The sequence below is a fragment of the Protopterus annectens genome, chromosome 5.part0 (assembly GCF_019279795.1).
Source record: "Protopterus annectens isolate FY-2018-M chromosome 5.part0, PAN1.0, whole genome shotgun sequence".
Lineage (NCBI taxonomy): Eukaryota > Metazoa > Chordata > Ceratodontiformes > Protopteridae > Protopterus > Protopterus annectens.
The window spans coordinates 1,743,147,291-1,743,161,354 of record NC_056735.1 but is presented as its reverse complement, the minus strand read 5'-3'; the positions used below and the strand labels follow the sequence as shown (position 1 = coordinate 1,743,161,354).

At 42.9% G+C, this 14,064-nt stretch overlaps 1 protein-coding gene across 1 annotated transcript in view; it reads left to right on the top strand.

Annotated features, from left to right (window-relative positions):
* Positions 1-14,064, top strand: part of TTF2 (transcription termination factor 2) — a 618,261-nt gene that overhangs the window by 345,576 nt on the left and 258,621 nt on the right. Inside the window, exon 5 of the mRNA XM_044071547.1 lies at positions 4,049-4,131. Within this exon, the coding sequence (XP_043927482.1) occupies positions 4,049-4,131 (83 nt within the window). The remainder of the gene's footprint in view (positions 1-4,048; positions 4,132-14,064) is intronic.

Genomic DNA, 14,064 nt, shown 5'->3' with positions numbered 1-14,064 from the left:
TCAAGCAATGAAATTACTTACACCTTGGTCTAGATCGAAGCACCCCTGTTAAAGTCAGTGCAGAGGAGCAAGACCAGTATTTGACCATCACAAAAGATCTACAGTACAGTAGCCAGTCTGTAACATTTTTTCCACAACCACTTGCAGCTTTGCTGGATGCATTATCTCCTGAAGCTTGAAAGAAAAAGATGCAGTGGACAGTGATCACGTATTACCTTGATATTCTCTACCCATTTCTAAAGACCAGGTTTCCAGAAGATTGTAAGGACTATGAGTAATACCTACCGGGGAAACAATGAGATGTTCACTGGTCTCCTTGCATTATTAATGAACCTAAACATTACAGGCTCCGTACGTGGAGGACTGCAAGGACACTGGAAACTCGCTGAATATTTGTGGTGATAGAGTGGCATTACCTCCTCCATATTCATCAGACAACTATATCAGGGAGCAGAAGCTTGGTTAATATTTTTACTTGCTCATGCCTCTTGTCTAAGGCAGCAGAGTGAATTCTTTTAAGTCAATCAGCAGCTAAGCTAGTGAAATAAGCAAAATACGAACTACACCCACTCCTCGGCTCTTTGCTTTGTTATTGTGCGACTGAATTCTTATAAGTAGCTGTAGAACATATGAGTTAACAGACAGCAGAAGGAAACGATAGTTAGGGTTCCCGTCCAGTTTAAACTACCAGATCTGTATAATTCTAGCCTACACCCTCAGCCCTGATTTAGCAATGATCCTGAGCTTTTGCACATTGACAGCTCACTAGGTGTTTGTCTGCCTGTATTTTTCATGTATGGACATGTATAAAAAGAAAGTTCAAGAAAGAAATCTTGAGAAAAGAGGAACTCTCCCTGTGTGTCTTGCAGTAAGAACTTAATAAGTAGCAACAACAAAGGCCCTGTCACTTGTACTGTCTAAAGAATCACTATCTGTTTTATTTGTATATAGTTCATAGGTAGGTACTAGGCTATCTGCCCGAAGGCATTTATAAGCCTATCTGGAATGTTAGCTTTCGCCGCCCCCTTAGATTAGTTCCCTCTGCCTCTATCCAGGAGAGCCATTGAAGTGATCCCTGGGGTAAACTTTCTGTTTCCCATCCATTCGTCAAGGTTTCTCTTGAAGAGGGTTAGCAAGGAGCTCTGCCTAATGTAGATTGGAATCTTGTTCCAGAGCATGGGAAGTCTCTGGGACAGGAATCTATCCCTCCAGCACATCCTATTTATTGTTGTGGTGAGGTTTAGATCCCTGGAGCGTGTGGCTCGAGGGGATATGGTTTTCTTTAGGTGGAGCATGTCCATCAATTCTGGGTTGGACATAGCCTTGTATGTCAGGCAGAGATCACCTCTGAGTAGGCGGTATGCAACCGAGTACAGCTGGAGTTTGTTCAGTCAAGCTGCATAGTGCATCTGCTTGAGGCCAGTGATCCTCTTGGTGAGGTACTTCTGTGGTCTTTCCAGTTGTTGCAGGTGTCTTGTAAGGTACATCCTAAATGGGGCATTGTACTCTATGATGGGTCTGATGACTGATTCGTAGAGGGGCCCAATGACCTCTCTTGATCTGGATGCAAACCCTTTTGTGATTAGGTGGGCCACATAGAAGGATTTTCTAACCACTTTGGCAACGTGATTATCAAAGGAGAGGTTACTATCTACTTGGGTCCCCAGATCCCTTATTACGTCTTTTGTATTTTGGGGGCTACCACCTATGTGGTAATTTGTGGGTACTTTGTTTTTTCCAAAGGGGATGACTATGCACTTTTTGGCATTTAGCTTGAGGCCATGGTTTTGACACCAGGTATATGTCTCAGTGAGACCCTTTTGGAGGATGTCTGTCAGCCAGAGAGTCAGTTATAGCCCCTAGTTTGCAGTCGTCTGTGAACTTGGTCAGCCATAGTCCTCCAGTGCTTGCCTGTACCTCTGAGAAGTATATGCCGAACAGGAGGGGTCCTAGGACTGAACCCTGGGAAATACCACTTGTAACCGGTTTAGAGTCAGACCTAGCTCGTGCAACTCTTACGATGTGGGGATCTGTCCATGAGCCAGTTGGCAACCCATCTCATGACGCAGGGGTTTATGTTCAGGCTGGTGAGTTTGTTTATAGTACCTGAGTGGGGAATGGTGTCGAAGGCCTTTGCGAGGTCTAGGTAGGCTGTGTGGACCCCATTTCGCTATTCTATAGCCTTGGTAACTGTCTCTATCAAAGAAGTCCACCAGGTTTAGGTGGCATGATTTGCCCTTAACAAAGTTGAACTGGGTAATGTCCAGTGTTCGGAGGTTCCCAATGTCCCTGTTAATGAGATCCATAGTGTTACGCTCCATAGCTTTGCAGACCAAGCTAGTCAGGCTTATAAGGCGATAGATCCCGGGGTCCGTTGTGGCTCCACCTTTGTGGAGCGGAAAAACTGTTGCCGTGCACCACTCTGTGGGCACGTAGCCTGTGAAGAGGCTGAGTTTAAACAGTGTGTTTAGGTGAAGGGTTAGATCATCTTTGAACTGGTGTAGTATGCAGCTTGGGACACCGTCCGGTCCCATTGATGCAGTGTTTTTGGCTTTGGAGAGGGCTGTTTTAACCTGAGTGTCTGTGATTTCAGGGGCACTACATTCTTCTGGTATAGTTATGGACCATTTCGGGGGTGAGAGGGGTGTGAAGTTTGCACTGAACCTGTCTTCCAGGATGTTTGCTATATCGGTTGGTTCATTGTAGTTTGTGCCATTCTGCACTAACTCCGAGCAGGTCTGAGAATTGCCACTTAGATTCTTGACATAGCTAAAGAATGCCTTGTGGTTATCTTTGGAGTCCATGCCAATTTTTCTTTCGAAGCTAGCCTTGGATGATTTTATGAGGGAACGTAGTTTCTTGCTGATACTGATCAGGGATCGTTAGCACCCTCTTTATTCTGCATTCTATGGATGATTTTATGAGGGAACGTAGTTTCTTGCTGATACTGATCAGGGATCATTAGCACCCTCTTTATTCTGCATTCTACAGTGTAGGTGAGGCTAAAGCTAATTCATCAGGGAATATTTATACACCAGCATGTGACATGTCATTATAGGACTGGCAGCTTCTTATTGTAACCAACCAGTGCTAGAATGCTATGAAAGAACAAAGCAGGCACCGTAGTGGTAGACCACTATGGGATTATGGACCTTTGCATTCAAGGTCATGTAACTATAATTAGCAACTGAGAACCCAGTTTCCTTAGTCTTCTGCTAGCAAAATGGTGTGCCTTTGAACTATAACAATAAATGCCACAAAAATATCTAGACTAATATTTATTACCTGTGTTATTAGAGAGCAAGATATTCAGCAAGTCAGAGACTGTAAAGGGAAGTGGGAAACCTGATTTGGCTCTGAGTTAATTCCAGAAATTTGTGAATGGAAAGAAAATAGTTTACAAAAATAAAGCCAGATAAAATTACTGATCCGGGTAAGGAATGATTTATCAGGGTTTATAGCAGAATCAAAGAATTCCATCAATGACTCATAGCTTCACCAATGGCTTACTGAGGTTCACCTCATCAGAGTTTCACATGTTCACCCACAACCATGATGCAAACACTGAAGACAGAAGAAATTCCAGAAGCAAAGATAGTTGCTGCCAGTGCACAACTAGAAACTGACTGACTTGGCAGTACTTTCATAAGTAAAACCACAATTGCTGAGTTCACTGTTGGGGAGTTGAATTCTACCGGAAGGAACCTGATCCACTTTACACTCTGAGATGCAGGGGAGCAACTGAGAGATGCATTCTCAGGAAATATTTTGACTGGTCAGTTTGCTTTTCTTTTTCAAAGTAGAAAGAAGTCTGGTATTGAGTGCTTTTTTTGTATGTTTAAAAAAAAAAAGTCAGCCTAAGGAACTAAAAACAGCAGTCATTGCATCTTACATCATTATGACTCGAAAAGCTAATAAAAGCAATTTAGATGCTGGCAGCCCTAAGTGACTAAAACACAGGTTCTGGAATTTCAGCAAACTATTGTAAAACATTTATAAATATGTTCAACAGATTTGCCCTCATTGTCCCTTTTGTTTTGTTTCTCAGGTCAGCTCTGCAGTCATACCTGAAACGCTGTGAAAACAAGAATGACAACAGCAAGAAGTGTTCCGACAACCCATTTGATAAAGGTTTGTTTTGTTTTACATGTGTGTGTGTGTATATATCATTTATGTACCAATCACTTTAATTTCTCCAAATGCTTACAATTTTTTACATACCTTGACAGGGATGGACCCCATTACTAAGTCAGGGCATAATTAAAGTTTGTGAAATCAATATTGTTTCAGTCTCTGTTAGCCAAGTGTGGTCTTCCCAGCACCTGCAGTATACTCAGAATTGCCGCCTTCTGCAATTCATACAGGGCTATAGTATTTGTAGCATATTTAACAATTGTATTTATACAGTTGTAATTTTTTAGGCCTGTTGCTCCTCCTACTATTGGGATTGTTTGGGCTTCTTTCTTCCACATTACTGATATCTTTGCTTGCAAATCCTGGTACTTTGTCTCTCTCCATATATAAGACACTATAATCACTGAGTGTAGCAATTTCAGTGATCTATGTACCTTTGTGTTTTTATTTTTTCTTGAGCTATGATGTATGATGTTCTTCATCTCACATTGCTGCAGTCCTTACACCTGGGGTAGTCCGCTGTCCTCGGTCGGCCCGAATATCAAAGTATAAGGCTGACGTCGGTCAAGGCGCATTTGACTGACATCAGGACGTCAGGGTACAAATGCGCATGACCGACATCATATCCTCAGTCTTTTTTGCCGCATGGTCCGATGCAGAAGCAGCATTGCAAGTGCCGGTTGGCGTTCTGAGATTTTTCGATTTTGAAGTTTCAGACCGAGTTCAAAGTTGGCTAAGTACCCCGTTGGGGAATATTTTAGTTTTTTCTTGCCTCAGTGATTTACCGGATGTCAGAAAAAGTCAATAATTGCATTTCTTGTGGGAAACAGATACCGCATAGAGATTATCATACTTTGTGTATTCCTTGCTTAGGGCGTGAGCACGACGTTGTTGGCTGTCGCTCTTGTGCTAGATTTAATAAACGCACTATAAAGAGGAGGTTGGATTGTGCAAGGTTAGTCTTTGGGAAGCGGTGCAATTATAAAATGCCGTCGGATGCTCCGGCCCGCTTCTTCGAAGAAGCGCAAGGACAAAGCAGTTAAGCCTAGGCTGGAAGAACCGTCTGTACCGGACGCCGGTTCTTTAGAGGTATCGGTGGAGCCGGTGGCTCCACCGGAGGTTTCTTTGTGTTCCCAGGGTGAGACTTTAGTATTGCAAGATGTGGCCTCTCAGGAGGCAAGTCAAGCTGAGGGGCTTCTCAGGTTACTATACTCCCTCCCTTCCTAGGGTGGCTAGGCCCTCTCCTTCTGTTTCTAAGGCTTCTCCCAGGGGCAGGCCAGGTTTAGCTTCAGTTGGTGTTACCCCTAGCTCTTCAGGTACTGTGCCCAAGAAGCATATGCTTAAAATGGCAGAAGATTTGATTACTTTGATTAGGGGTTCTATGCCCCTCCTGATAAGAGGCCTAGGGTGGAGCCTGAGCTGGGGGGTTTTGAGCGGGCTTCAGATGTTTCAGAGTCTTCGGCTGAAGACTTGCAGGAGTACTCTCCTTATTCTGATTCTGATGTGGATGATTCTACTCCTTCTGCTTCTCCTCCTGAGGATTTTTCTTTTCAGTAACTCTTCATTCCATGAGGGAGCATTTTAAGTGGGAAGGTCAGGACTTCTCTGATTCCAGGAAAAGGCTTAGGGAATTTTTGTTTTACCCCAGCATAGGCCTTTGGCTATACCTCCTGTTTTGGATGTAGTGGAAGATGTTTTACAGAGGCTTCTCTTAATCCTGATTCTTTGCCTCCTGCTCCTGTTAAGCCGCATTGGTATTACAGGGTGCCTGAAGCTCATAAGTATCTTTTAAGAGTCCTAGGGCAGACCCAGAAACTGTTAGCCAGGGGCCTAAAGGTGTCAAGGCTTCTGTTGTTAAGAATCCGGTTCCTGCAGACAAAGAGGCTAGGGCCTTGGATAGATGGGGAAAGAAAGTTTATACTTCTTCCACTCTTGCTATGAGGGCTTTGAATTGCCAGTTTCACATGTTGAAATACCAAAACTATCTCCTTTCACAATTAAAGTCTAAGGTTGATGCTCTGGCAGTAGGTATTGATTGTAAAGAGTTGCAAGATTTAGTACATGTTTCTGAACAGGTGGGTAAGCATTCTTTGCAATGTGGTTTTGATGCTGTACAGGCCTCGTCTAGGGTGGCTGCCACTGGGTCAGTTCTTCGCAGGCACGCCTGGCTAAGGGATCAAAATTTGTCTGAACATGTTAAAACTAGGATTTTAGATGCTCCTTTACAATCTGACGTGTTGTTTGGTCCTCCTGTTGAGGCAGTTTTAAAGAAAATGGAAGACAAAGCTAAGTCTATGCAGACTGTTAAAGATTTTTGCAGGTTCAGCCTCCAAAGTTTAGCAGAAATTGGCCTGCTAAAGGGTGGACGTATCCTTCTTATGATTCCCAGTCTAGGGGTAGATCTAGGCGTGGTAGGGGCAGAGCTCAGGGCTCTTTCAGGCCTAGAACAGGGAGTTCTCCTGCACAGTCTTCAGGTGAGGGCAGGGGTCAGTCCTTTCGTAAACAGACCCAATGACCTACCTTTTCAGCTGCCAGAGCCTTCTCGTCTGGCAGCACCTTTGGGAGGAAGGTTGGCACTTTTCAAAGAAAATTGGAGTTTAATTACCCAAGACAAATGGGTATTGGATATCATACACCAAGGTTACAGGTTTTATTTCCATACCTTGCCTCCTTTCAGAGGCATGCCAGACGTTCCTCCTCAACAAAGAATAGAGGCTCACAAGCAAATTTCTCTGTTACTTCAACTAGGGGCCATACAGCCGGTCCCTATGCCAGAAGTGGGCCTAGGATTTTATTCTCGCCTGTTCCTAGTACCAAAGAAGGGGAACACGTGGAGACCAATTTTGGATCTATCTATCCTCAACACTTATCTGGACATTCCCAAGTTCAAAATGTTGACGTTACAACAGCTTTTGCCTCTGCTGGGCAAAGATCATTGGATGGTAACTTTGGATCTCAAGGAGGCTTACCTTCATGTTCCTATCAGACTAAGTTGCAGGAAGTATCTGCGTTTCGAGCTGGGACTTTTCACTATCAGTTCTCTGCATTGCCCTTTGGCTTATCTACTGCCCAGAGTGTTCACAAAAGTTCTGGCTCCAGTGATAGCTTTCTTCAGGCTGAAAGGAATACAGATCTATCCTTATTTGGACGACTGCCTGATTCTGGCTCAAGGAAGGAAGAGCTTCTTCGTCATTTGGAATATGTGATAGCAGTGCTAAGATGCCTAGGGTATTCTGTGAGCGAAATAAAGTCCAGTCTAGTACCCTCTCAAGACATGTGCTTTCTGGGTGTGAGACTGAATACAGCATCCCAGATGGCCTTTTAACCCCGGACAAACAAAAGAGTCTATCCCTTTACTTCCATCAGCTATCTCATCAGTCCGGGCTGACTGCAAGGACAGTCCTTCAAGCCTTAGGGTTCATGGCATCTTGTATTCTGGTGCTTCCCAATGCCAAACTGCATATGAGGAAGCTACAATGGTATCTCAAAATGTATGGACACAGCACTGCCAGGATCTAGACACTGTCATTCAAATAATACCTTGCATTCAAAAGGAATTTTTGTGGTGGGCTCAGGAATGTCACCTAAACAAGGGACTCTCTGTGACCCGGCCAGAGGCGAGTCAGATTTTAACGACAGATGCCTCAGACAAAGCTTGGGGAGCTCATCTAAATGGAAAGTGGATACAAGACAAGTGGCCTGCCAGACTACAACATCTACATATCAATCTAAAGGAGATGTTAGCAGTCTAGTTTGCATTAATAGCTTTCAAGGATTTACTTCTTCCAGGGCAGGTGTTGATTCTAACAGACAACACAACTGTCATGTGGTACATCAACAAGCAAGGGGGAACGCATTCTTAGCCTCTATGCAGGCAAGCAATGATTTTGTGGGAGACTGCTCTCAGTTTACAACTCAATCTTCAGGCAAGGTTTCTGCCAGGAGCACAGAACTCCTTAGCAGATGTGTTGAGCAGACGAATTATGGATCCCCACGAGTGGAAATTGGATCCTCATGTGTTTCAGAAATTGACAGTGTCATGGGGAACTCCAGACATAGATCTGTTCGCTTCTCCACTAAACCATCAGCTGCCAAAGTTTTGCACAAAAGGTTTCATCCCACAGCTTGGAAAGTGGATGCTCTTTCTTTCAATTGGAGCAATCTTCATGTGTATGCCTTTCCACCTCTGCCTCTCCTCCCAAAGGTACTTCTAAAGGTCAGACAGGACAAGCCAAGGATGATTTTAATAGCTCCAGATTGGCCTCGACAGCACTGGTACCCATTACTGAGAAGTCTGGTACGGAAGCCTCCATGGCCTTTGCCTTGATTCCACACCTGTTGTCACAGGAGGACAGCCATTTGCTCAATGTCAAACTTCACTCTCTTCACCTAACAGCCTGGCATATTCTGTTTTGAACCATAGAGGGTCTCAACTTCCACAACAAGTTTTGAATGTGATTTTGGAAGCTAGAAGGCCTAGTACAAGGAAAGTGTACGCAGATAAATGGAAGAGATTTTTATTTTGGAGTGCAGCAAAAGATTTTGATGTTTCTGAGCCTAATTTGAGTGTGGCTCTTCAATATCTTACTGAGTTACTGGACAAAGGTTTGTCTTTCTCTTCTATTAAGGTTCATGCTGCAGCAATTTCGCTCACTATGATTGTGACCCACCATTGTTTTCTCATCCTTTGTTCAAGCAATTTCTTAGAGGGGCAAAGAATATAAGACCCCACGAAGAGCTCCTACTCCAGCTTGGGATCTCAATTTTGTGTTGGAGAAACTCACTCTACAACCTTTTGAGCCTGCAGCTACTTCTGAGTTGAAATATTTGTCATGGAAGACTGCTTTTTTGTTGGCAATTACCTCTGCAAGAAGGGTTTCTGAATTGCAGGCCCTTATGGCGGTTGAGCCTTTCTTGATTTTTCATAAGGATAGGGTATCATTACGCACTAATCCTTCCTTTATGCCTAAGGTGGTTTCTAGTGTGGCTTTAAACCAAACTATTCATTTGCCTACTTTTATGCAAATCCCCAAAATAAAGGGAAAAGATTTTGCACACTTTAGATGTACACAGGCAGTTGCGATATTATTTGGACAGAACTAAAGGGTTCAGGCAGTCTCAGCAGTTGTTTGTTTCTTTTGCTTTGAGTTCTCAGGGCAAGCCTGTGTCAAAACAAACTATTTCTAAGTGGATTGGGTTTTGCATTGCTTTCTGTTATTCCCATCATGGCAAGGAGATTCCAGCTGGGATTAGGCCTCATTCCACTAGGGCTACTGCCACTTCAACAGCTTTTTGAGGGGTGGCAACCAAGGATATTTTGGAGGCAGCTACTTGGAGTTCAGTGCATACTTTCTCTAGGCATTATCACCTGCCACTTTACTCTAAATCCAGGGCTGGTTTTGCCACTGCTGTTTTGCAGGGCATCTTGGCAGCTCCTGCTTCCTTGTAGTTAGCCATCCTCCCTTACCTCTGCTTTGGGATTCTACCCAAGTGTAAGGACTGCAGCAATGTGAGATGAAGAACATAGTACAGTTTTGTACCTACCATAAATGTAGATGTTCAAGATCCACATTGCTGCAGTCCAATTTACCCTCCCTCCTTCCCCTCTGTAGTTAGAGGTGGTTGTGTGGGTTGGGTTGTACATATTGTGTATTTTGTATATATTGTACATATAGTTAGTGCAAGGGTGGTGGGTTGGTTGTTTGCTGTCTTTTGGTTTTGACCTTTATTTTTAGGGTCTTCTGACATCTGGGGCAAGAAAAGACTGAGGATATGACGTCGGTCATGCGCATTTGTACCCTGACGTCCTGATGTCAGTCAAATGCGCCTTGACCGACGTCAGCCTTATACTTTGATATTCGGGCCGACCGAGGACAGCGGACTACCCCAGGTGTAAGGACTGCAGCAATGTGGATCTTCGAACATCTACATTTATGGTAGGTACAAAACTGTACTTTTTTTTTGCATCTATTTTTTGAACTGTTGGTAATGAGTGATCCCATGTGATATAAGCTTCATTATTCTTGATAATGCCTTGAAGTTAGTTTCCAATGCTTCTCAGCTCCTGTGTTGTAGTGTCTGCACAAGCCTTAGTGCATCAGTCTTGCCGCATTATTGTCTTTCAGACTGTAGACCCTCAGCCATGAAACACTCCCTAATGAGTTGCACAGCTGTTTCCGGTTCTGTTCTACAGAAAATACATTTGTCTGTTTCTCTAACTTTCTGTAGACTTTGTAACCCAATCTATACATAGTCCAGTATCTTGAGCCACCATTATTATCTTTTCCTGTTATAGTTTCAGTTTACCTTTCATTAACAATTCCTGTGTCAAATCTTGGCCAGCCCAAGCTTTTTCCAGAAGATCTGTCTTTGTCACTGTATTTATGGACTTTCCACTTTTCTTTCGTTTTCTGCTGGTCCTTTTCTTTATATTGTTTTTTCTGACACTTTATTCCTAGATATCAAATCAGTTTTCAATGTTAGCTTTAGTCTTCTGAAGTATTCCTTAATGAATTTTATTCTAATTTCTTCGTGTTTTTTATTGTTGACCCTTCATCAAGTTCCTTTGCATTCCTGTCCCATGTTGATAATTTCTTGGTGCTGTGGTTTTCCTTTTATAAATATTGCTTTTGCACATTTATCAAGACCAGATGTCATTCTATTATCATCTGAAAAAGTTTTATCCATTTATGTTTTCAGATAAATCATCCACAGAATGTTGATAAAATGTCTTTAGTCAAGGTTGATTTCTAAGAATTAAACTGTAACTGTAGCCTTACCTGTTAAGCAAAAAGCTTAATGGGTTAAGGGCATGACAAAACAGCAGTGGTGACTAGGAATAATCGTAGACTATCCCCTTTGATTTTTTTTTTTCCTCCATGGAATAATAATTTTCCCTTTATCTTGGCTTAACTGCAAAGTGGTTTGCACAGTTTCATAGTCACTGTGATATACTTGATCAATGTAGGTTGTATCTCAAACATCTGTAAGCATTCCATTATCCATGTACAGTGGTGGATCCAGGAATCTGCAAAGGGGGGGGCAGTCTGGTTAGTCAACTACCAGGGTGAGAGTGAGAAAGTGGGACACCGGGTTTGGGGAGTGTGGAAAGATCATCTTAAGATGGTCTGACATCATGTGTGGAAAGACAATACACATTAATTTGCACAATATTTTGATGTGGATGTGATAGTAGAAACAGGTAATACCTGTGCAAAACTCAACACATTATACAGACAGTACCTTTTTTTTTCAGTGCATGCCTGGCCAGGTCACAGTCCACTTCCATGGCATAGCTCGCATATGCATTGTTATAACATAGGAAAGAGTCCCACTGAAGGGGATAATTCAGCCACAGTGAATACCATAGTAAATTTAAGTAATGTTTTGTAAGTAACTAATGATTTGTGTGGAAATAGTGAAGTTAATTTAAGCAAAAGTACCAAAGTAATTAAGGAAGTACGCTATAAAAAAAATCCCAAAAAGCAAATGCTCTGTTTAGTCATGTGCAATGTATAAAAAAAACTATTGTAACCATTGTAGCATGTTAGATTGGACTGTAATTCAAAATCTACTTTGTTATGCACCATAAAAATATAAACCACAGGTACAGAGGTTTGGTTAAATCATCAAAAGCTTCATTTTTAACTGATGGACCAAATAACTAAACTTAAAAAGCTTTTCTAAGCAGATTATAATGTTTTGGACAGTTCACTGTTCTTTCAGTGGTTTTAGGCACAACTCGCCTACTGTTACAAGTCTTTTGATAAAAAAAAAGTCTTACTGTACTTTTTCTCTCACTAAGAGTGTTGATGGAGAAGTACAGAGAAGGTCATAAGGAGTCGCATTGTGTCTTTGTGGACTTAGAGAAAGCATATGACAGGGTGCCTAGAGAGGAGTTGTGGTATTGTATGAGGAAGTCGGGAGTGTCAGAGAAGTAAGAGTGGTACAGGGTATGTACGAGGGTAGTGTGACAGCAGTGAGGTCTGCGGTGGGAGTGACGGATGCTTTTAAGGTGGATGTGGGATTACATCAAGGATGAGCTCTGAGCCCTTTCTTATTTGCAATGGTGATGGACAGGTTGACAGACGAGATCAGACAGGATTCCCCGTGGACTATGTTGTTTGCAGATGACATTGTGATATGTAGTGAGAGTAGGGAACAGGTGGAGGAGACCCTGGAGAGGTGAAGATATGCTGGAGAGAAGAGGAATGAAGGTCAGCAGGACTAAGACAGAATATGTGTGTGAATGAGAGGGAGGATAGAGGAATGGTGAGGATGCAGGGAGTAGAGGTGGCGAAGGTGGATGAGTTTAAATACTTGGGATCAACAGTTCAGAGTAATGGTGAGTGTGGAAGAGTGGTGAAAAAGAGAGTACAGGTAGGATGGAGCGGGTGGAGAAGAGTGTCAGGAGTGATTTGTGACAGACGAGTACCAGTAAGAGTGAAAGAGAAGGTCTACAAGAGGGTAGTGAGACCAGCTATGTTATATGGATTGGAGACAGTGGCATTGACAAAAAGACAGGAGCCAGAGTTGGACGTGGCAGAGTTAAAGATGTTAAGATTTGCAGTGGGTGTGACAAGGGTGGATAGGATTAGGAGTAAATATATTAGAGGGTCAGCCCAGGTTGGAAGGTTTGGAGACAAAGCCAGAGAGGCAAGATTATGCAACGTTGGTTTGGACATGTGCTGAGGAGAGATGCAGAGTATATTGGGAAAAAGATGCTAAGTATGAAGCTGCCAGGTAACAGGAAAAGAGGAAGGCCTAACATAAGGTTTATGGATGTGGTGAAAGAGGACATGCAGGTGGCTGGTGTGACAGAGCAAAATGCAGAGGACAGGAAGAAATTGATACAGATGATCTGCTGTGGTGACCCCTAATGGGAGCAGCTGAAAGAAGACTGTACTTTTTCTCTCCTTTCAACAAGTTCTAGAATAGGTTGTGGAGTGGGCAATGATGCTGGTCTCCAGGAGTTCAAAAATGCCAGTGTTGGTTGGTTGTCTTAATCCTTAAGTCAAAGTCCATCGAGACTTAAAATCGTTTTCTTTAACTTCAGTATGTTTTCCAAATTCATGGTCATCTGAATTTGAATAATTTTCTTTCTCAACACACAGGTTCCTTCACAATGAACTTCTGTCATGTCCATCTTGCACACAATTTGAATTGCAGTCACTCCAGCTTCAGGTTTGGGGAATACAGTACTTTCTATAGGTACAATTGTTTGATAATTAGAGCAATCTGTAGCATTGCCCTTTTTTGACACTGGAATATAAACTAATATTTTCCAATCCAATCCGGTGGCTACTGTCCTGTTTCCTGCAGTTGCTGGCAAATTTAATGCGGCAGTTTTGTGCCATTATTTTTTAGGATTTTAAAGAATTAAGCTGGTGTTTCAGCCTTGCTAGCAATGCTTTCTAGTGTCCATTTAACTTCACGGTTGTTTGGCTGTGTCAGTGATATTAGTATCCTGCTTGTCAACTCAATATGTTTTCTTTGGAGCAGCTGACTTCAGTGAGTGTACTCCACTGACTGAATTCTGTGCAGTTTTCTTTTCTTCTGTTTCTGTCAGGTCCCACCCACGTTTGTCTTTTGTCATAGGTTGGTACTAGGCTATCAGTCCTAGGGCCTATACAAGCCTAGCCCTAACAATTCCCTGGATATTTCTTCCCACAATATTTACTTCCTTGGACCCCTGTCTAGCAGGGTGACTGACATGATCCCCGGGGTGAATTTCCTATCTCCCATCCAATCGTCAAGGTTCCTTTTGATGCAGGCCAAGGAGGTGCCCTGCTTGACATGTATGGGCAGTCTGTTCCAGAGTATGGGGAGTCTGTGGGTCAGGAACCTATCCCTCCAGCATAGTTTAGATCCCTGGAGCATGTGGCTCTGAGGGATTGGGATTTCTTTAAGTGGAGCATGTCTAACAGCTCA